The sequence below is a fragment of the Protobothrops mucrosquamatus genome, unplaced genomic scaffold, assembly GCF_001527695.2.
Source record: "Protobothrops mucrosquamatus isolate PMUCROS unplaced genomic scaffold, P.Mucros_1.0 scaffold315, whole genome shotgun sequence".
Classification (NCBI taxonomy): Eukaryota; Metazoa; Chordata; class Lepidosauria; order Squamata; family Viperidae; genus Protobothrops; species Protobothrops mucrosquamatus.
In genome coordinates this window covers 394,501-417,554 of record NW_015386655.1, presented here as the reverse complement: position 1 = coordinate 417,554, position 23,054 = coordinate 394,501, and the positions used below count along the sequence as shown (strand labels likewise).

Here is a 23,054-nt window from a genome sequence, read left to right as displayed (position 1 = left end):
CTGAAGAATTAATTAAAGGAATAATTTTTATTAAAAGGAAGATTATTATAAATATAATAATGCTGTAATAATTGAAAATAATTGAATGATAATTAAGTAATTGAAGTTGTAAACCTTATTAAGGGTTCCAAATGATTTTCTATAGGTGTAGCTTTATGAAATGATAGAATTAATTTCTTAACTTTATGGAAGATGGAAACTTTTTTTCTTTTCTTTTTTTGTATAAGTAAGGGATGCTGTTAAACTATCTTGCTGAAATGGTAAAGATTTTGGGTATTTGAAGAACTAATTAAATGAATAATTTTTATTAATACGGAGGAGATGGATTGTTTAAGTTTAGAGTTTGGAGTTAGAGATATTAATATTTGTTTACTTGTAGTTGAATGTTAGCCTAGATTTGGTTTGGGAAGTCCGGGGGGTGGGGGGATGGGATAAATCACTGTGTAATACTTGTGATGTATTTCTTCTTTTATGATAAAAACAATAAAATTCTATATTGAAAAAAAAAAAAATGATCACTAATATACTTGACCCAATGAAAATCATTGATATGGTATTACAACTACAGTCATCTGATAACGTGGTTCTCCATTTCAGTTTATTATTGGGGGGGGAGGAGGACCCCGATTCCAACCCTTGCGGTCTAATGGATGATTCCTAGCAATGCCAAAGCAAACATACTCATTTGCAAAACTACTATAGCACATTTATTTGTTTGAAGATTATGACCCATTTAGATCCAAGGCTTTGGAGAAGCGGACTGAAGAGGAAGAGAAAGGACAGGGAGAAAACGTCACGTCACGGGACTGTTTTCGAAACTTGGCGTTTTTGTTTTTCTCAGAACGAAGAAACAACCGTCCTCGCCCTCTACCGGCCACTTGTGGAAACGCCCTCCCTATCTCGTCCTCTCTATGGTCTGAGGGAATGGCCGTTCTCCAGTCCCCTCCCCTCTTGTCACTCCGAAGGTTGGGCGTTGTGGATTGAGAGCCGACTCCGGCTAAGCGAGTCAGCCCCGGCTATAGTTAGTCAGAGAGCGCTGGCTTCTTGCTGGAAGAAGAAGAGCAGAAGCCGAAGCGGAGGTAGTGCCTCCACCCCAGTGTGATTATGCCCTTCACCACGGCCAAAGTGGCCACACGGCTGAGCCAAGGAATCACCGCCAAAAGAGCAGCCGTGGCACTGCTGGTGGCCGCATATGGGGCCAGGAAATTATACCCCATCCTACGAAGACAGTGGGCTGCCTCGGTCCTCCAGGTGAATTCAGAGACCACCAGTCCCAGAGAGCCAACAGCAAGGTGGAAGGAACTCGAGGAGGGCACCACATCACAGCCTGGTGTGAACAAGGTGTTTTTTCTCCGTCTCCTCCGTCTCCTGAGGTTGTTGTTCCCTGGGCCACTGTGCCGGCAGACAGGACTCTTGGCCTTGCATTCGGCTGCCCTGGCTAGCCGCACCTTCCTCTCAGTTTATGTGGCCCAGCTGGATGGACGGTTGGCCCGCTGCATTGTCCGTAAGAACCTACAGGACTTTACGTGGCAGCTTCTTCAGTGGCTCCTCATTGCCCTGCCAGCCACCTTTGTCAACAGTGCCATTCGGTACCTGGAAGGGCAACTGAGCCTGGCCTTCCGTGGACGCTTAGTGGACCATGCCTATCAGCTCTACTTTGAGGGTCAGACCTATTACCGGGTCAGCAACATGGATGGACGGTTGCGTAACCCGGACCAGTCACTCACAGAAGATTTGGTGGCCTTTGCTAATTCTGTGGCCCATCTCTACTCAAACTTGACCAAGCCTGTCCTTGATCTCATTGTGACTTCCTATACCCTCATCAGTTCAGCTAGATCAAAGGGGGCTGATACAGTTTGGCCCTCAGTTATTGCTGGTTTGGTAGCTTGCACCACTGCCAAGGTGCTACGTGCCTGTTCACCAAAATTTGGCCAACTGGTGGCTGAGGAAGCGCGCCGGAAAGGAGAGCTGCGCTACATGCATTCTCGTGTGGTGGCCAATTCGGAAGAGATTGCCTTCTATGGGGGGCATAAGGTAAAGTAGGCAGAATGACAATATTTTTAGTAGAAAAACAAGATTTAGTTTTTGGAAAGAGGAAGTCTGTAGGCTATTTGGACTTCTCTGGTTCTGAATGAGGAATAATAATATAGTCTAATTAGAAAAGTAGAGAGAAGATACTTTTTATTCTCTGTGTTAGTAATTTACCATCTTCTGTAGAATTACACCAAAAGCTCAGCAGCTAACTCAATTTTAATTCCGCCTTAGGCAAAATGAAGCTGTCCCAAAACCGATTTAGACTAGCACCCTTGTTTACTTCCTTCCTTTGTTGTTTCCTTGAATTTGTCCTGAGGCACATCTAGGGCTCTAACCTTGATTATAATCTGTCCTTGTTGCTACCTTCAGTCCTTTCCAACATCCTGCAAAAATCTTTCTTGGTTTCTGTTTATCCTACCTAATTCAAACAGTTGAGGTAGCCCCAAGGCTTTCTACATTTGGCACCAGCTTGTCTTCTAATGTTTCCTGCATTGCCAGGCAGAAGAGTGAACTGAAAGGCAGTAAATATGTATGGTATGTGGAATTTCTGATTCCCAAATATAGAATGAGAAATACCAGCAAGGAACATAGGTATAAATCAAAACTCCTGTTGATAAAGAATGGAGAAAGAAAGAATGTTTTAACACTGGGAAAGAGAATTTGATACTAATAGTCATATCTTTCACATATTTTTACTTTTCCCCATTCTTCAGTGCTAAATCTGCCCTGCAAAGTGTGTTCCAAGGCCCAACATCTCTCCCTGTGGTAACTTCTTTCCAAAATTAAGAGTAACTTTAGGTCATATTTACACAAAAATCACAAGCAAATAGGAACAAATATTTCCTGTCTCTTTCAAAGTTCACTGATTTTTTTTTTTAAAGGATCAAAATGCAACAGTTGCTTTTTAAATAAGAGATCAATAATATCCCATGGCCTGCATTAGACATAATAACATATGTTATATGATAGAAGTCTGCATTGAGTCAGCTATTGGATTTTATAGGTGGCATAGGGAAGTTTAAAGGTTTCTTAGAGGCATGTATTTATTCCATAGCTAGTAATTTTCTACTAACTAATCAGTTAATCTGCAGTTTGTATTACCTGTTTGCATATAAAAGCTACAGTAGATGGACTATAATTCAGAGTGCATGTACAGTATACATACATCACAGAACTAACCTAATTATTCATTTATGCTATGTTTGATGTGGATCAGGAAATGTAGATTAAACTGCATTAGGATTCAGGGAATTCTGATCCAAAGTGTGATAGAGTCCAGGCTTTATGCTTTGTGCCACTGAGAGATTAATAAAGCCTGTATGAAAGAGGTGTAGGACAGCTGAGTGAAGATAAATATTAGATAAGAACATATATATATGAATTAGAGACGATAAGAAAATGTATATACATGTACAAAAAGGCTGCAATCTTAAATTCTTAACTAAAATTGTGATGGGGAGAGTCCCACTGAACTCATTTGCAAGTAGAGATTTTTAGAATTTTGCTGTAGAGCAACTAAAGTCTAGAATCCTTCAGTTTCATTTTCTTCTGTTTACACGGTCTATTAAGGCACCTGCAGTTTATGAGTTCTAGTTCCACTTTAGGCATAAAAACTGGCTGAGTGAACTCTTGTATATAAATATGCTGCAGAAGGCACTGACACTAGTGGGGGAAATAATTTGGCTGTAACTTCTCATATTTGTAGAAATAATAACAAAACTAAATTCTTTATCTGGAGTTCTCTGAGTTTTAGGTTTATTTGTCCTGCAACCTAATTTGCATATTATACTAACTCATGGTATTTTTCATCTTGGTTTATTCAATAAACTATGTTTTGTGAACCCAGCCTATAAGAACAGGTGTCTCCCTCGATCTAATTGTCTAATTCATTTGGTTTTTATTCCTCTCTCTGATCTGGGAACACATCCATTTGTCTACATGCCCAGGAGATTCTTTGGTGCATTTACATTGTTGAAATAAAACATGGAGATGCCTTTATCTTTGGGGTTGTAAACCTCCAGTCATTTTGTTTCTTCCTGCTACTCTTTTCAGGTGGAGCTGTCCCTTCTGAGGCATTGTTATCATCAGCTGGCCTCTCAAATCAACGTGCTGCTTCTGGAGAGACTCTGGTATGTGATGCTGGAACAGTTCCTTATGAAGTATGTGTGGAGTGCTACTGGGCTGGTCATGGTGGCTGTACCAATCATCACTGCTACTGGTTACTCCGAGACAGGTGAGGATGGGAGAAGAAAGCAAAAACTGCTGCTCTCCTGGGAGCAACATGGCCCAAAATAATAAAATGGGTATTTAAGATCATATGTTAACAGGCAGGAGCTGGTAGAACAGGGGTGTCAAACTCAATTTCATTGAGGGCCACATCAGCATTGCGGTTTCCCTTGAGGTGTATGGCCAGGGTTGGTGCGGCCTACTGGGTGGGCATGGATGGAGTGGGTGTGGCCTACTGGGTAGGCGTGGCCAGCTCTACATCATTCCTGTCAAGGGTGCCTGTTGGGGCCTGGGCAGGAATGGGACAGATCTGAGAGTCTCTGGCAGAAGGGGGTGGGACCAGGGCAAGTGCCAAGGCATGGTCCACTGGAGGAGCCTCACTGTTCCTCTCAGGCCATGCAGGGGGAGGGGGCTGGATGGTGGTGCAGGCTGCCGGGAGTCCTGGGCAGCAGAGGTCAAACTCCCAGCCTGGCCCTCAAGCACCTGCGGCACCAAGCCCAGCCCCACTTCCCCAAGGAGGTGCCCAGCTGCACTTATCTCCTCCTCAAGGCTGCTGCTGCTGTGCTTGCTCTCCTTAGCCAGGTTGCTCATGATGGGTACGAGGGCAAAGTCAGAGGGAGGCCCATTCCCTCTCCATGGGAGGAGACCCGGCTTTGTATCCAAAGCTTCCTTAGCAATAGGATGGGAGACCCCCAGGATAGGCCAGGAGGAGAGGGAAAGGGGATGGTGAAAGGGCAACAGGGCAGGACTAAGGCAGGATTTCCCTCAGACCCTCCCTCTCCTTCTTTCCTTCCTTCCTAAGTACAGAGTAGTGGGAAAATATTTGAGATGAGGGAGGGAGAAAAACAGGCAAGAAACGCAGCTGGAGAGGTATCACCCTTCGTGAGGAACGAAGAAATGCACCATCGCTGGGAAGTGGCCAGCACATGGCCCTCACCTACTTCACATATCAGGCTTGGAGGGCTTGGGGAAGGGGATGCCATAAGCAGCGCAAGAGTCAACATTACCTGCGCGACGCCACCCAGCCCCCAGCCTGCCCGGTCTCAGCAGGCAGCGAGGCGTTCTCCTCACAGCGCCGAGAGGCTGAACCAGGCAGCGCGAATCTGAAAAGAAGCATGATGCCGCCCAGCCCCCAGCCTCGGCAGGCAGCGAGGCGCTTTCCTCACAGCACCGAGAGGCTGAGCCAGGCGGTGCGAATCTGAAAAGAAGTGCAACGTCGCCCAGACCCCAGCCTGCCTGGTTTTGGCAGGCAACCGGGCACTTTCCTCACAGTGCCAAGAGGCTGAACCAGGCGGCTCAAATCCAAAAAGAAGCACGATGCCACCCAGCCCCCAACCTCCCCGGTTTCGGCAAGCAACGGGATGCTTTCCTCACAGCGCCAAGATGCTGAACCGGGCAGCGCGAATCCAAAAAGAAGCACGATGCTGGCCAGCCCCTAGCCTGCCCGCTTTCGGCAGGCAGCGGGGCACTCTCCTCACAGCGCCGAGAGGTTGAGCCGGGCGGTGCAAAGCTCGTCAGCTTTGCACCTTGCTGCCTGCTGAAACTGGGCAGGCTGGGGGCTAGGCAGCATTGCACCTCATCAGATTCGCACCACCCGGCTCAGCTCTTGGCGCTGTGAGGAGAGCGCCCTGCTGCCTGCTGAAACCCCTCCTCTGGAGCCCATCAAGCCGGATATGTGAAGTAGGTGAGGTCCATTTGCTGGCCACTTCCAGGTGATGGTGCATTTCTTCATTCCTCACAAAGGGTGACACCTCCCCAGCCTGCACCCAGGCGGTGGGGCCGATGCGGCAGGGGCTGGTTCCTCGCTGTTTCCAGACGGCCTTGTGGAGCTGAGACTGAATGCGGTTCAGCATAGATGGCCACCACAAAATTGTACATTGGTTCCTGGCTGGCCTGGGCCAGGGCCAAGGCAGTGGGGCCGTTCCCTCATTGTTTCCAGGATGGCTTTGCAGGCCACATGAAACCACTTCGCGGGCCGCTTCTGGCCCACGGGCCTTGTGTTTAACATGTTTGTGGTAGAGGATCAATATGGAATCATTAAGGATGATCATTAAGGATGATGCCTGAAACACTAATTGCTAACTCACTAGAAGGCTTAGTGAGGGCAGAATAGCCCAGGGCACCTTCTCACTGGCTCATGTCTACACATCTCATACAGGCCATTTCCACACTAGTGATTAATAGTGTTACCCAACCATTCTTCTGTCTGTCATGATGAGGGTGACTGGGGGATGTTGAGATATAGAGATATAGATTCATAGTGGGCACAAGCATCTATGTAGCATCGTGTCAGTACCTCCTTAAAGCTAGTTCAGAATGCGGCCGCGCGGGGGATTTTGGGGGCCTCTAGATACTCCCATGTAACACCTCTCCTGCGCGAGCTGCACTGGCTGCCTGTGGCCTTCCGGGTGCACTTCAAGGTGTTAGTAACAACCTTTAAAGCGCTCCATGGCAATGGACCTAGGTATTTGCAAGACCGCCTCCTACCAAATACCTCCCTTCGACCAGTCCACTCCCACAGAGAGGGCCTCCTTAGGGTGCCGTCGGCCAGTCAATGCCGGCTGGCGACCCCCAGGGGGAGAGCCTTCTCTGTGGCAGCTCCTGCCCTCTGGAATGACCTACCCCCCAACCTACGTACAACTGCGGACCTGCGCCTCTTTCGCCGAGCCTTGAAAACCCATCTATTCCATGCGGCCGGCCTGGCGTAGTTTTGATTGTGTTTTGGTAGGGGTTTTATATGGGGTATTTTAGAGCAGGCCTTTTATTTAATATTTATTGTGATTTTTATTATCGCCTGTTCACCGCCCTGAGTCCCGTAAGGGAGATAGGGCGGTATATAAATTTAAATAATAAATAAATAATAAATAAACATGCTGGGTTTTTTTTTTCTATGATCACAGCCCAATAGCTGCATGATCCCAAGTAAAGACATAGTTGTTTAAAGGAATTGCTATGTGCACTTACACACGAACTCCAGTTCACGCTTTCCCCTTCCAATCCAGATGTCTAGAATCACTAGTATAGAAATAGTCGCAGGAAAATGCAACCAAGCACAGAAAGATGCACTCATGGTAGTACAAGAGCCGTACTGCAGACTAACTCACTGCTCGCTCCAGGAGTTCGATTCTCACCCGCTCAAGGTTGACTCAGCCTTCCATCCTTCCGAGGTCGGTAAAATGAGGACCCAGATTGTTGGGGGCAATAGGCTGACTCTGTAAACCGCTCAGAAAGGGCTGTGAAGCGGTATATAAGTCTTAAGTGCTATTGCTATTGCTAGAAAACTGAACAGATAGGAGAGAACTGCAACAGCCAGGGGTTTTGTTGTGCAACACCTGAGAGCAAAAGCAGGTTGAGCACTGAAGGAAAAAACAGGAATGACTGTTGAGGGCCAGGAATCGAGCTTCCCCCCCCCATCAGCTGGTTCTCCACTAGTTCCCAAATATCATGGTTTCCCATTAAAAGCCTAAAATCACTCATTCTTCCCATGTTGATGGCTCCCTCTAGCAGTTTGTATAAATACAATTACCTCTTCATGGAGACAGTGTACAGGTAGTCCTTGAATTAGAGCTGAAATGGAGCATGCCCATTAGGGTTGGCATCAGGAGGGCCGTTAAGTGAACTGCCTCACTTAACGACCCCCTCCATCACTGCTCTTCCCGATGCATTTGTTAAATGAACATGTTTTAAACAAACAGGTTGTTAAGTGGAGCATGGAGAGCCTCAGGGACTGGGGAGAACCTGAAGAGCCGGGTGCAGGCACAAGTCCACCTGCCTCAGATCTTCCAAGGCCTCCCCTCACCTGAGAGACCCCATGCTCCACTTCCCACCCCTTGGGGTCCCCACACCCTGTCACCTATCGTTCACTTACCTTTCAATGATCTCCAGAGCTCAGGAGATCTGAATAAGGAAAGAGTATAGGCCACACCATTCCCGAGCCACATGGCACAATCCCACCAGCAGCCATCTGCAATGGACATAACTTCAAGACTGGGTCATAAGTAGCTTTTAGAGGGGGTCTGTCATAACTTTGAACAGTCAGTAGGTGACCTGTCTTAAGTCAAAGACTACCAGTATTAACTTCCTTCATGTTACAATTTTTTCACCTGCTAGTTGTCCCAAATACATGTCAGGAAGATGATTAAACTATGTAAAGTCTTCCTTCACATTTCGGAGTTCAGATCTAGTGCCACAGATCTTTGGAGGATTAAGGGAAACCTAAAGAATGAATAGGTGTCTTCCTCATGAAGCGTTATCACAGAACATTTTAAGGCAATATTTGGAGTATTATTTGTTTAATAGTTTCATGGAGGGATGCCTTTTTTGTTGTTGTTGTTCTGGCCCTCATCACAGGAGGGTTCTCATGCTGGTATTTTCAACAGGTGCCAGACTGCAGCATGAATAAGCGACCTCAGATCAGGGTTTCAAGGAAAGTGATTCCTAATGAGAAAATGGGATTCTAGGCAGTAGACGTGAGTGGAGAAATGGAGATATGTGTTCCAGCCTTTCCTCCCTGTCACAATTTTGTTCCACCAGATTCAGAGGCAGTGAAACAAGCGGCAGTGGAAATGGAAGAGGAAGAATGGATAAGCTTGAGGACTGAGGCTTTTACCACAGCTCGGAATCTTTTGTCTGCAGCAGCCGATGCTACAGAGAGGGTCATCTCTTCCTACAAAGAGGTACGGATGCTCAGTTGCCTGGGGAAGAATTGGGTCAGTCTGATCCTCCGATGAAGGATGTAAATAAGCCTCTATGTCTTTATAATCTCCTGAGGTATAATTCTAAAAGGCACATACTCTGTAACCTGCATTCAGGCAGGGCTTCAGTCCTGCAAGTTCTGAGAGCAGAAAGACCTTGTATCAGCTATTACTTGCTTCTTAATATCCTTAAAATGGGAATTTTTAGTGGTTTCCAGGAGCCATACCTATGAGCTTTGACCTTGCACTGCTAATAACTCATAAGATTAGTTTTCATCTCTTACCACCTAGACCAGGGGTAGGCAACCTTGGCTCTTTTATAACTTGTGGACTTCAACTCCCAGAATTCCTGAGCCAGCATGGCTGACCTAGACAGACACACTGAATTGTACCATCATTTATGTTCCTCTCTTCAGAATAAGTCCCATTTAATTAGTATTCATACAGTAATCATTTCTGAGGAGACATTCACAGGATCCGGGTAGATCTTTCTTACCTTCTCTATGGCTATCAGATCAGGTTGCAAAAATCTAGATCAGTGGTTCTCAACCTGTGGGTCGGGACCCCATTTGGGGTCGATCGACCATTTCACGGGGGTCACCAAGCAAGGCTGTCCGCCATTTTTTTGTCTGCCATTTTTTTCCCCTTTTCCGGCGGATGCTTTACCTCCCTTGGGCTGGGCCAGCTGGTGGTCGGCCTGCTCCGTCTCTGCCGCTTGCCAGCTATGCCTCGGCCGGCACAGGGGGCAGAACCACGCATGCGCGGCGCTCCCGGGCAGGGAAAGTCCTCGACTTACGACCGGTTGGGTAGTCCTTGACTTACGACCGGTTTAGTCCTCGACTTACGACCGGTTGGGGTCGCAGCATTAAAAAGGTTGAGAACCACTGATCTAGATGGTCATTAGGTGACATTCTTTGCCACCATCTAGTGGTCATCTGGATGTTCAGCCCAGATCTAATAACCAGGCCAACTTTGGCTATGTTTATACATTATGCTATCACCAAAGCCTATACACATCATTGTGGCTTAGTGTTATGTAGAGACTCAAGCCATCTCTCAGGCTTCACCAATCCTATTGATGTAATCCCGACTTTACCTCCTTTCAAAATAACTGTGATGTGATCATTCTTGTCTTGTAAAAGAAATTTAATTTCACAGATGAATATGAGAGTGGTGAAGATGCTGGCCTAGAAACCAGGAAACTGCGTATTCTAGGCCTCCCTTACCCATGAAAGCTGGTTGGATAGCTTTGGGCCAGGCACTCTTTCTGAGCCCAACCCACTTCACAGAATCGTTGTGGAGAAAATAGGAGGTGGGAATATTAAATATATTCACTGCCTTGACCAAAACATATTCTAAAAGGCAGGATAAAAATTTAATAATAATCTTCTTCAAGACCCCTTCCCTACCACAGCTCTACAGGTCAGTCTGGAGGATCTTCAGTTACTTTTGAAATTAATGTATATGAGTTTCAAAATATCTTTCTATATATGTCTTCTATAGTCCATATACAGACAGCAAGTCTGGTTTCCTATATCACAGTCAAAATAATGTGGCATCTTTAATTTGGCTAGCATGTTGTACAACTCAATCATTGGGCTTTATAAACTCTGTATCTTTTATCCTTGCAAATCATTCTTCCTTCCATCCATAATGTCCATACGCTGCTTTCTACATTGTCTTTTTTTTTTCTTTAAATTTCTGGCATACTGGTTTCTCAATAAACTCCATCCAACCATAATTTTCTTCTCTTTCCCTTTTGACACATTCATTTTTCCTCATACATTTGCTTTGCGGTTTGGTCCTCATTCATTCTATCTATATAAAAAAAAAATCAAAATACTTCTTTCATATGGGCCACTCATACTTGCATTCAGTCCATAGTCATTCAATACCCATTCAGTCTTGCCCTTATTTCTTCTTATTTTATAATACACACCCCTGCCGTATCCCATTCCTGCTGCATTTGATTGACTGATTGATTGCATTTATATCCCTCTCTTCCTCAGGTTTATTTTACATGAGAGTCTTTCCTAATTTCACTTCACAAAAACTGCTGTGGATTTAGAAAGAGACTAACCAAAACTAATCAGTGAGCTGCATAGGTGAAGTGGACTTGAACTTTAAGTCTAGAACCATAATCAGTACATTGGGTTTCTATTGTATACCTCCCAGGCCCTAGAAGAATCTGACATCAAAATTGCCTTTGTATAGGTCTGGCTTACAAATGTGGCAAGAAAAATAAAAAGCTGAGATGTTCAGGAAAGAGGAAGTTTTTCAGTTTAATTGCTGATGGTCAGAGATACATTGAATGTTTTAAATACAGAAACATAATGTAAATGAAAGGTAGTTGCCGTAATTGAACAGTTTATTATTCCTTAATAGTAAATATGAGGCGCTACTTAACCCTGTGGGTTCAGGGAGATACTGGTTACACCCATTTGTCTTTTGATTGCTACAGTCCTAATTGTCAGTTTGATTATATCTTATGGATACCATTTGCAAATACGATCTGTATGATTTCATATATGTTTCCAGCACAGTAAGAGCTGGATAAATGCTTTGAAACTTATTACTCTGGCCTGTCAGACCCAGATTTGAGAAAACAACCATCAGTGAATGCCCACTACCCCAACCCCTGGCAAAAAGTTGATATGTGGATTCCCATTCCAGATGTAAATGAATTGCAGTTGTGGCTTTCTTCCCTAGGCAACTGAACTAGCAGGCTACACTGCTCGTGTGTATGAGATGTTCCGGGTGTTTGAGGATGTGAAATGCTGCAACTTCCGACGTCCTGGAGAGCTTGATGAAGGCCAGGCTCAGGCTAGAACAGTTATGAAGCATGGTATGCGTGTCGAGGGCTCACTCCAGATCCAAGGTAAAGCTTTTCAGCAGACGTCTGGCTGAAGTGACACACATATCTCCACCTGCCTATCCCTGCAGCTGATGTTGCAATTGCATCCTGCTAGATAAAGATTTAGTGCCAGAAATTAAATTGAAGGATCAAATTAAAACTATAGCCTTGGACACTCAGATTTAATTAAATATTTTGTTTACTGATGAAAGAAGGTGTATGGCTGCCACTCCTGTTTTGTGGCTGTAGTTGCAGACGTTCAGAAAGTAGACCTCTTCTAAACAGGCACAAGCTCAGTCTATGGTGTGGATTTGCTGAAAACATTTATACGCTGCTGTTTAGCCTGAGTGACTCCCAGAAAAGCTTACATAAGAATAGAAATAGTCAATCCCTGCCCTCAGGCTTTCAGTCTAAAAATATATGACACAGGAGGAAAATAAATAGTACACACCCTCTCTTAATAATTCACCATTCCTGTAGCAGCCAGTTGTGATGGGGTACTGCAGAAGGGCTAGATCAGTGGTCCCCAGCCTCTGGATCATGGACCGGTCCCGGTCCACAGCCTGTTGGGAACCGGGCTGCACAAGCAGTGGGTGAGTGAGCAAAGCTTTATCTGTGCATGCGTGGGATCTAAATTGCACGTGAAACCATTCTCCCACCCTGGTCCATGGAAAAATTGTCTTCCACAAAACTGGTCCCTGGTGCCAGAAAGATTGGCGGCTACTGGCCTAGACGATACCTTCAGCTCCAGAGGACATGGTTTTGTTGCTCTCCTCCCAGTAGACCTTATAAGGGGAAGAAAAGGCCTCATCAACAGAGAGGAGAAATGCTGGCTAGTCTCACACATCACAGTGAGCCAATGTAGCTTATTTGATATTGGTTTGGTATATTGCATGAACCCTGCCACTGTGGTTTAAAAATCATGGTTAGGATTACTTTATGAGTTTGGGGTATATTCAGCAAACTAGTTAAATAAACTATGTCTTAGCATAATGCATAAAACAGATTTAAGGCCTGATGCTTTTGTGTACTCATACTAAATTCTAAATTGTCTTAAAAGAAAAGAATCAGGGAAAGTTTATTCTGCTTTTTTTATGCCTTCACATTTCCTGAATGTTTAGGCTGGCTGCAAGCCATGTAAAGTTCAGACAGTCTATTTTTTACTTCCAAGTGCAGTTGGTGGAAGCCAGAGATACTTATATAATTTAAGCGTAATATCTGCAAAAGAGTCAAATGATTTTTCTTGATCTGGTTCTCTCCAGATATCTGGGACTCTTTTTCCAAACAGCTCCAGCCATATTGTATGAAAGCAATGGTTGTTCTAGTCTAGCTTGTCTAGAGGGAACTAATTTAGGGAAGACTGCAGTAGATTTTTTCCAGTTTTACCTGTCCTTCATTGATATTGGCCGAGACTGAAGAACTTGGAACGATCTCCTAGTTCCAAATGTTCTGGGAACTTAGAATTAGTTCCTGGTAGTCAGCTGTATGCTTTAATCTGCCAAAAACAATCCCTGCACTATAAAAATAATGCGTATTTGGTTTTGATCATTATTCCTTTTGTTTTTAAAACAACACATATAGAAATTAATTTCTAATGTTTTATTTATTTGATATTTTGTTTTAGGTCAACAAAAACTTAAAATCGATCAGCAAGATGGTTTCCATAATTAAAAAAAAGCTAATAAAGAAAAAGTTTGAATGTTTTGCTTTTACATTCTGATAGTTGTATAGGATGTCCAGTTATGTCGTCACACATAAACTGAGATGGGTTTACTAGGCCTTGGTACCAACTTGTCAGAACTGTCTTGGGTTTATCAGCCCATATTACCTGATTTTTTGATGGGCCTTTCTCTAGTCTAGAGTCTATGCCAAACAAGAAAGAAATGAGAGATGTACTCTCCAGTCTTCTTCAAGTTAAGCTTAATTCCACACCTCTGCGTATATTATGCAAGGTCAACTTATTTGAAGGATATAAATTTCATAATCTGCTTTGTGAGACTTCCTCCTATGTCATTGGTACTAGTTTTGCTTGTCTATTCCAGGAAAATTTAGCAATTTCCTGCCTAAGAGTTCAGCTGTCATTACCTTGTTCAGATACATCTTTACAGCCTTTTCCCCCTCCTCTAATATGTCCTGAGAGGTGATTTCTATAATATTCAATGTAGTTGTAGAAATAAGGTGAATGTAATGCCTGCAGGCTTTCCCTGCTCCTTGTTAAATGTTTTAAGGAGCTACCTTTTTCACTTATTTGGTGGGGAGGGTACGTTACTATATTATTGGATACCTGTTTGGTAGGCTCAATTCAGATATGCTAAGCTATATCTTATGGGAAATGTGCCAGGTATTGAGGCCTGTTATCACACTCTAATTTTTTAAATACTTTTTTTAAATAAATAAATAAATAAATAAATAAATAAATAAATAAATAAATAAATAGGAAACAGTATACAGCAAAGCATCAGATTTGATTGCCATTTTTACTTATAAGGATAGTTCTCACTTCTACACTAATTTTACAAAGCGTTTTTAGAAAATAAAAATTGTCGGATAGTCACAAGGAAAAAGAGACAAAATTTAGCAGAGGTTGTAAGAACCATCCTGCAAAGAGAGATAAGAAATAGATTGGGAAACAACTTTACCAGATCACCATCTGATGACTGGCTATCCTCTCCATGGTACCCACTTAATAAACTGTAAAGCCTCAACAGCAGCCATGGACGTGCCCACACCATGCTATGAAATATCAGAAAGTGTCTGTTGTCTCAGGTTCCACCTACATGACATGAGTCATAGAGAAAAAGAAATAATTGGTAAAGGGTTAAATTTGTTTGTTTCTACTGAGAAGGTCAGCATCTCTTGGAATGAAATGCTTCTTTCATTGTGAATATAAGACTCTTGTCTTTTCTTTTCTTCTTTGCTTACAGGACATGTGATTGATGTTGACCACGGGATTATCTGTGAAAACATCCCTATCATCACTCCTACTGGGGATGTGGTAGTCAGCAGCCTTAATATCCGAGTAAGTGGTCAAGGCATTAATATAGGGCAAACTGGCGTTGTAGATCCTGATGAACTACAACCCCAAGAGTCTGAACCAGCACGACTAATGGAAAGAGAAGCTGGAAATTGTAGTTTGACCACTTCTGAAGTCCAGGGATAGGTAGTCTGAGTGAATAAATAGGAAGACTGGGACTGGGATAACAGCACTGAAGCACTGATGAAAATGAGAGGCTACATCTTCTAACCTGACTGCATCAGTGTGGGAAGCAATTTAAGGTTACTTTCATTGAGTAAAGCTGCCAACTTTTGAACTTGGCCCAATGCAGATATTATTTTAATAGGCTCCTGCTATTCATGAATTAGTAGGTGGCTGCGCTGAGAAGCTTCCCCTCGGAATTCTGTAAGTCAGATTGTGATCCAAAGGCAAAGGTGCAGATCAAAACACTTTATTTTCATGGCTAGTTGATATAGTAGCCCTGTTGGCAAACATGTTGACTCTGTTTATGTTTTGCTGGCCATCACCTCTCTGTATATTCCTGGACAAAGTATATTCCTGGCATGGAAAGGAGACAGGGTGACAGGAGGCAACTGCAGACATTCTGTTGACTATAATTTGGAGAACAGGAGATCAAGCAGCAGCAGCCATGGAGTACTACAAGGGGAAGGGCTAGGGAGTTTCGCCTGTGTTCCAGGGTCTTGCCTGTGTTGAGGGGTCATGGGGTTTTTGATGGAACTGATAGGTAACATCTGGTCTTTATGATTTTGCAAGAATACAACAGAGGTTCAGAATTTTGCTGGGAATACAACAGGAGCCTGAGACCAGATTAAGAAGAGAGGTAGTGAGCCGATGGGGCTCAGAGATTGCTATTAGAGCACCAAATGGATAAAGTAAGTTGCCTGGAGAAATGCAAATTCTATTGCATACATTGTTGGATATTGGGGGAGGGAGGAGCTTGGATCCTGAGAAACAATTAAAACTGCCAAGAATTGGGAAAAATAGGGGGAGACCATTATTGCTATTGTTGTTGTTCTTAGTCACACAGTCAGCCAAATGTTCAGACTGGATTTGGCATTTTTATCCACCTATCAAGAGCTTTCCAAGGACCTGGGATAGGCAGGTGTTGTTGTTCGATGGTGTTAGAGGTATCATTGCAGGATATATGCTGTTCCAAGTAAAGTTGCCCTTTTGCAGTTGACTGATGATTTAAATCAGTGCTAGTGATATTCAAGTGTTGCTTCAGATGTTTGGGGATATTATTGTTGTTATTATATTTTTATTCTGCCTTTTTCATATTTTTTCTCTGTGCATCCCCCTTGCAGGTAGATGAAGGCATGCACCTACTGATCACTGGACCAAATGGCTGTGGGAAGAGTTCCCTTTTCCGGATCTTGGGGGGGCTTTGGCCAACTTACAACGGCACCCTCTACAAACCACCTCCTCATCGAATGTTTTATATTCCACAGAGGTACAGTGGCCAGTATGGCAAGGGAGGGTGGGGAATTGGGGGCCAAACAATAGAGAGGCTGGCCCTCTTGGAATGCATCGGATTGAATGAGGAATGGAATAAGAACAGGAAAACTCTGGATTCCAGTGATTGGTACTCTAGTTGCCCCAAGGTTCTGATCTCTTTTTCACATCAGAGAAAGGAAATTGGTGCACTGAAGAATGCCCTAGTTCCGTGGTGGCGAACCTATGGCACGCATGCCACAGGTGGCACGCAGAGCCCTCTCTGTGGGCACGCATGCCCTTGCCCCAGTCCTAGGCCTTCAGCTGGGTTTTATAAAACTTTTTCACTTTAGGCCTCTGCCGCCGTGTGCAAAAAAAAAGGTTCAATCAATCAATCAATTTCAACTTCTGGCAGGAAAAAAAAAAGATCTCACGAAGTTGGAATTGATTCATTGAACTTTTTAGTCCCACCCAGTCTGCCGTTACCACCGCAGCCACCCCCACCCAATGGGCCACGCCCACCCAATTGGCCACACCAACCCAATTGGCCACACCAACGCAATGGGCCATGCCCACCCAGCACCCAACGATACATAAGTGGGTTTTGGGTTGCAGTTTGGGCACTCGGTCTCTAAAAGGTTCGCCATCACTGCCCTAGTTTGAATCTCTGCCCTGTCATGAGATTTCAAGATAACTTCATGCAAACTACCGTTGCATCATTCTGGGGCTTTCCAGTTTGATTAAATACCAGATTTCATCATCCCAGGATGGCTATTGTGCATGCTGGCTAGGCTATCAAAACCCTAATTGTGGACAGTTTCAGCTGCTCTTCAAATGCCAATGATTTATTTACTTGGCATTTCACTGTAGACCATACATGTCTGTGGGCACCCTGAGAGACCAGGTGATTTACCCAGATACGGCCAAGGATATGGGACCGAAAGGACATACTGATTCTGACCTGGAACGGATCCTGAACATCGTCAACCTCAATTATATTGTACAGCGTGAAGGAGGTGGGTAGCTCCCTGGGATGGATGGAGAAAATGGCAATCAAACACCTTGACTTCCTGTGCCTTGTCTTGACTTTGATTTACATGCAGCAAACAGGAAATTGAGTAGGTGGAGATAACAGTAGAGCTTCTTCTTTAATTATTTTCCAATCAGGTTGGGAAGCTGTCAGTGACTGGAAGGATGTACTTTCGGGTGGCGAGAAGCAGCGAATGGGGATGGCGCGGATGTTCTATCACAGGTTAGTGCCTAGAAGTGCATTTCCAATTGTACTTCACACCACTCCCTGGTGATGCTGGATTAAGTCACACAAACAGCTTCCAAAGAGTGTGGGTTGGGAAGAAGTGGTGAGGATCAATTCCAAATGTACCGGTTGATTTGATCCTACACCATTGTAATCACAAAGGATTAACAATATAGACATACAAATAAAACTCTAAACAGCAGCAACCATAAAATAATTATAATAGCTTAATCGAAGCCAGGAATGGCCATTCCCCTTATTTCCTGAACTGTCTTTGAAATAATTTCAATTTAAGTAGTGTTTGGAAAGCAGCTAAGCCTGCCAAAGAACAAGATTGTTCCATAGGGCAGGTGCCCTTTATGTTTCCAGGTCTCTGCTTCCTTCCTTTCCCATGAGGTGGTTACTGGATAATTAAGTCCAGTAGGAAGACGGGTGGTCCCGATTCTGCATGAGAGTGACAGATGGGATACTGGACTAGTGAAACAGGCATTTGGGATTGCTGACCTGGGCTCTCCCTTCCTTGCCCCAGGCCAAAGTACGCTCTCCTTGATGAATGTACCAGTGCTGTCAGTATCGATGTAGAAGGCAAGATCTTCCAAGCAGCAAAGGATGCAGGAATTGCGTTGCTCTCCATCACACACCGACCTTCGTTGTGGTATGTCTTGTTCTTTGCCCGGGATATATTAGCCTTTATACCTTCCCTTCCTTGCTTAAAGGCTTTTGTTGTTGTTTTCATTTGAATAGATATATCACACTTGTAGCAGATTCCCAGGGGTTCCTGATTAGGTCCTCCAAAACAACAAGGTCTCTTGTGATATTAATCTCTAAGGTAGCACAAGATTCTGTTATTTTGCATTTACTGTAGCATCAAGTTTCTGTGAATTACATTCCATTTCACTGGGGTAATACAGAAAGAACTGTAAAAGCAGTTAGAAGGACAATCAAAATTTGGAAAAGAAAAATATTAAGAGGTCAAAAGAAATGTAGGAGGTGCAGACACTGACAACTACAGTACTTATAGGGGCTATTCATGAAACTTTTGGTTTTGACACAATCATTCTTACTGTCAAATTAACTGAAACTTAACTGATTGGTCAACATGCAAAGCCATTAGGTGACTCACATGTTTCTGCTACATGAACCCATTCATTGTGGTTTGTAAGATGATTTCAGGTTAAGTAGGATCTGTGAATCAAGCTGTGTTATAATAAAAATCTTCATATCTATTTAATCCATGAGAAATAGCATTATGTTTCAGTGAAATTATAAGTAGTCCTTATTTAGCGACTGCCTCATTTAGCAACCGCAGTTAGGATAGTGATGAAAAAAATAACTTTATGACCGATCCTCACATTTATGACATTCCTGCAAAACAAACGAAAGCTGAAGTAAGATCATAAGCGCAGTTGAGTTGGAGTCCGGATTGTGGTTGCTAAACACCATCCTATACATTTGTTTGCTTTTGGATTAAGCCATAACTTTCAAATTATGATTTATTGTTGTTCTAATCCAGTCACTTATGGTCTTTAGTAAAACATGAATAAACAAGTCACACATTCTCTTAGAACACTGTTTGTATTACAGCACAGTTTTTCAAATTATCCATAATTGGATGAATTCATATTTCATGCTAAGCCACTCAGTATATCAGAAGTAAGAATTGGTGACATTCTAACATCAGTAAACTATAAGTTCTTTGCAGCATCCAATATGTTCTTTCTCCTTTTATAAGTTCTTTCTTCCTTTGTCTACAAATGCTAGGAATTGTATTATAATGAAGTGACAGCCTTTTTAGCTGGAAATCAAGGTTTACAAACCACAGTGCCCAGATTCACAGAGCTTGCTGAGACAAAACCAAGCAATGTGCTGGGCTGCATTAACAGAGGGATAGAATCAAGATCACATGAAGTGTTAATACCACTTTACAATGCCTTGGTAAGGCCACACTTGGAATACTGCATCCAGTTTTGGTCACCACGATGTAAAAAAGATGTTGAGACTCTAGAAAGAGTACAGAGAAGAGCAACAAAGGTGATTAGGGGACTGGAGGCTAAAACATATAAGGAACGGTTGCTGGGATTGGGTATGTCTAGTTTAATGAAGAGAAGGACGAGGGGGGACATGATAGCAGCCTTCCAATATCTCAGGGGCTGCCAGAAAGAAGAGGGAGTCAAGCTATTTTCCAAACCGCCTGAAGGCAGGACAAGAAGCAACGGATGGAAACTAACCAAAGAGAGAAGCAACCTAGAACTAAGGAGAAACTTCCTGACAGTTAGAACAATTAACCAGTGGAACAACCTGCCTCCAGAAGCGGGGAATGCTCCAACACTGGAAGTTTTTAAGAAGAAACTGGACAGCCATTTTTCCAAAATGCTGTAGGGTTCCTGCCTGAGCAGGGGGTTGGACTCGATGACCTCCAAGGTCCTTCCAACTTTATTACTACTACTACTACTACTACTACTACTACTACTACTACTACTACTATTATTATTATTATTATTATTATTATTATTATTATTATTATCATTATCATTATCATTATCATTATCATTATCATTAACTTTAGCATGATGTGCAAACCAATCTCATTTCTTTATCAGTTGTTCAACATCCCCGCTGGAATCTTCTGCGTCCTTTGTCTTCGTGAAGAGTTGTTGGGAAAGTAAAGAAGTTGGATCCTTCTTAGGATCCTTCTTACTGGATCCTTTCCCTGAAATCCGGCCGTATATTCCTGCTCCTCATCTATTGTTGTTTGAGTCATTGATTTGATTAACAAAGGGAAGGAATTCCGAAAGGATATTACTTTTGCCTTCACTCATCTCTGGGATATGCCTCCATGATAGTGCCAGGGGCAGGCATATGATTCTTCCAGGAAGCATGTGCCAACTCAATACTTCCCCTGACTGCAAATTCTTTCCTTGCACTACTATAGAAATCTCTTTTTACCAGGTTTTCAGCTACTTATACCCACAAGTCTCTCAGATGGGCAGGTTGGGAAAGTGTGCCTAGGAGCCTGAAGGCAGAATTTGCCACTACTTTGGTGCCCAAGAGAGCAGCCATTATGGATCAGATTGCCTATCTGGTTCTTTTTTTTTTCTAAAGCAGGGACAGGAAAGGAAATTTTTCTTAGGATCTTCTTCCCTAGGAATCCTGGGCCTATAAGAAGCTTTGTGCCAGGAAAAGAGGCACTTGCTGAACTCATTCTTTCAGTACACACTATAAAAAGGGACAGGGGACCTGTGTATTGAATCTGGCAAGCCTCAAGCCAGTCCACTTTCCAAGCCTCATCCGTCCTCTCCCCCACCAGCCCCCAGTTATACTTCCTTTCCCTCCTCCATTTCTATCTCTCTCTCTCTGTGTCATGTTGCTGGCTGCTCTCCCAAGCAGGGAGCCATGTCCTCAACAGGAAATTGTGTGGGCAGGAGCACCATGGTCTCATCCCTGGAGACTGAGAATGGTTTTGTTTCTGACTCCCCTCCCAGGACACAGCTTAGTGGAAAAATCCCTCCCCCAAACCCCTCCTACACATAGGACATTTGTCTAGAGGAATGAGGAACAGTAGCAGAGCCAGTGTGGGTGAGGTTGACCTTGAGCAAGGAGAAAGATGGCAGGCTGAATGCAGAAGTTGTATCCTGGAACGGTCTCTCAATAGCCTCCACCCTTATTTTCAGGAAGTACCATACGCATCTCCTCCAGTTCGATGGGGAAGGCGGCTGGCGGTTTGAGAAGCTGGACCCTGAAGCCCGTCTCTCCCTGCGGGAGGAAAAGCAGAGCCTGGAACAGAAGCTGGCTGGGGTCCCTGAAATGCAGCATCGTCTCAGCGAACTCTGTCAAATATTGGGTGAAGATGCACCCTCTACAGTGGGGTAGGTGGGTGATTTGGGGGCCTTCCAATCTCCCTTTCTTGCTGGCTTGATAAGAAGGATCCTAATTGTGAGACTTCCACCTGAGGAGCTGCACAAGATGGACAGTTTTTGTCCCAGCCACCCAAGAAGCAGTTGAGGATATCCTGCAGGAGGGGCATTAGTTATTTCTGGCACCCATTAATTTATTCTTCTGCCTCAGTTTAGGGCTGGAGGAAGAAAGGGGTTGCCCCACACTGCCAATATCTCTGAAGCCAGCCCTTTCAATTCCCACACACATGGTGCCTCAATACCCCTATATAGTACAAGAAGTTCTTCACAGGTGGGAATTGCACTGCTCCACTGCCAGTCTCGAGCCTCTGTACTCATGGACTTTGGGGAGTAACTTCTCAGCTACTGCCACCTCACCAACACAGAAACTTCAGCCAAACCAATCACAGCCTTTCTTCGTAGAAATGCTGCACGCATAGCATGAGTGAAAATTGTGAAAGAAGTTCTTGCCAACTTCTTCCTTTCTGGCCTCCACAGCTAGGCTGCAACGTTTGGCTCCACTGGAGATTTCTGGTACCCAAACTGAGGGATGTCTGCTCCTTCTTGAAACAGCCCTGGAGCAAAGCAGCAAGTTAAGAAATTCACATTCTATTAGGTGGTTTATGTTCTATGAAATGCACATATTTTTCAGGCACTTACCCTTCGTCTCACTAAGAACCTCTTTGTAATATAGGGCAATTTGCCTAAGGAAGTCCCGGATCCATGAGACCAATCTTCTGAAGCTAAATTTGTGTCTCTCGTTCTGAGTATGCTCAGCTGGTGCCAGAGTTAACATCTGGTGCCTTTATTGATGATTCAAACTGTATTGCCGACAGCACATCTTTGTAACCTCGGGGATCTCACCGCTGCATTCAAAGGATGCTCGGTAAAGACAGACATGGGAAGGTCTTCCTGAAATGGGAAGAAAATCGCTGTTCAGGATTTAATTTAATTTATTAAAATTTTGCAGCTTAAACTATCAAGCCATTTCCAAGGGTTTCTCTACAAGGGTTTCTCTATACGGAGGAGGCCTTCACTTTTGGGAGGGAATGACCGTTTATTGAGGGAGCTGTATTTCCAGGACTTTACTATCACTTGCCAATGGAATTGGGTCAGTCAAATTGGAATTTCCTAGAGAGATTACATCAGACTTTTCTAGAAATATTTCTGTTGTAAGTACTCATTTGATTTAGACTTGTCCAACGTTCTCATTTCCTGTATACCATGAGAGGCTACGTGGGTTCCCGATTCATTTAGTCCCTTGCCTAAAGCAGGATACATAAAGGAATATTTATTTGTAAACTATAGAGCTTTGCCAATTTACTTGCATTGGAATAAGATCCTAGCCTGTCTTGATTGAGGATAGAGCATTGGTAGCTCCTGTTTCTGCTACTGTGTGCATATTATTTTATCCTGCCACTTTAACCGATAGGATTTGTAGAGGGACTACACTAGATAGGAAAAGAATAACTGGGTCTCCTTTTATGAGACCTAAATTAGATTATTATTCTTACTATTGTTATACTATTGTTGGCCTGCCTCCCCCCCCCCAAATAAAATCATGAGGGTGGTTGAGAATCTCTACTATCATGGTTTAAAGTTCTGATATCAACTTTCTCCCTATGAAATAACAGACCAACAAACTATTATT

At 43.7% G+C, this 23,054-nt stretch overlaps 1 protein-coding gene across 1 annotated transcript; it reads left to right on the top strand.

The window, feature by feature from the left end:
• The first annotated feature begins 1,057 nt into the window (after positions 1-1,057).
• ABCD1 (ATP binding cassette subfamily D member 1) lies at positions 1,058-22,352 on the top strand. Its single transcript, XM_015815109.1, has 10 exons — positions 1,058-2,034; positions 4,087-4,267; positions 8,794-8,936; positions 11,664-11,832; positions 14,733-14,827; positions 16,129-16,274; positions 17,126-17,271; positions 17,423-17,507; positions 18,040-18,165; positions 21,182-22,352. Exons 1-10 carry the CDS (start codon positions 1,105-1,107, stop codon positions 21,378-21,380), a joined length of 2,220 nt encoding a protein of 739 aa, XP_015670595.1. The 5' UTR covers positions 1,058-1,104; the 3' UTR covers positions 21,381-22,352.
• The last annotated feature ends 702 nt before the right edge of the window (positions 22,353-23,054 follow it).

Coding starts and splice junctions, on each gene's coding strand:
- ABCD1 (XM_015815109.1), top strand. CDS start 1,105: ATGCCCTTCACCACGGCCAAAGTGGCCACACGGCTGAGCCAAGGAATC. Junction 11,833..14,732: donor GGGCTCACTCCAGATCCAAG/GTAAAGCTTTTC, acceptor CTTTGCTTACAG/GACATGTGATTGATGTTGAC. Junction 17,508..18,039: donor GCGCGGATGTTCTATCACAG/GTTAGTGCCTAG, acceptor TCCTTGCCCCAG/GCCAAAGTACGCTCTCCTTG.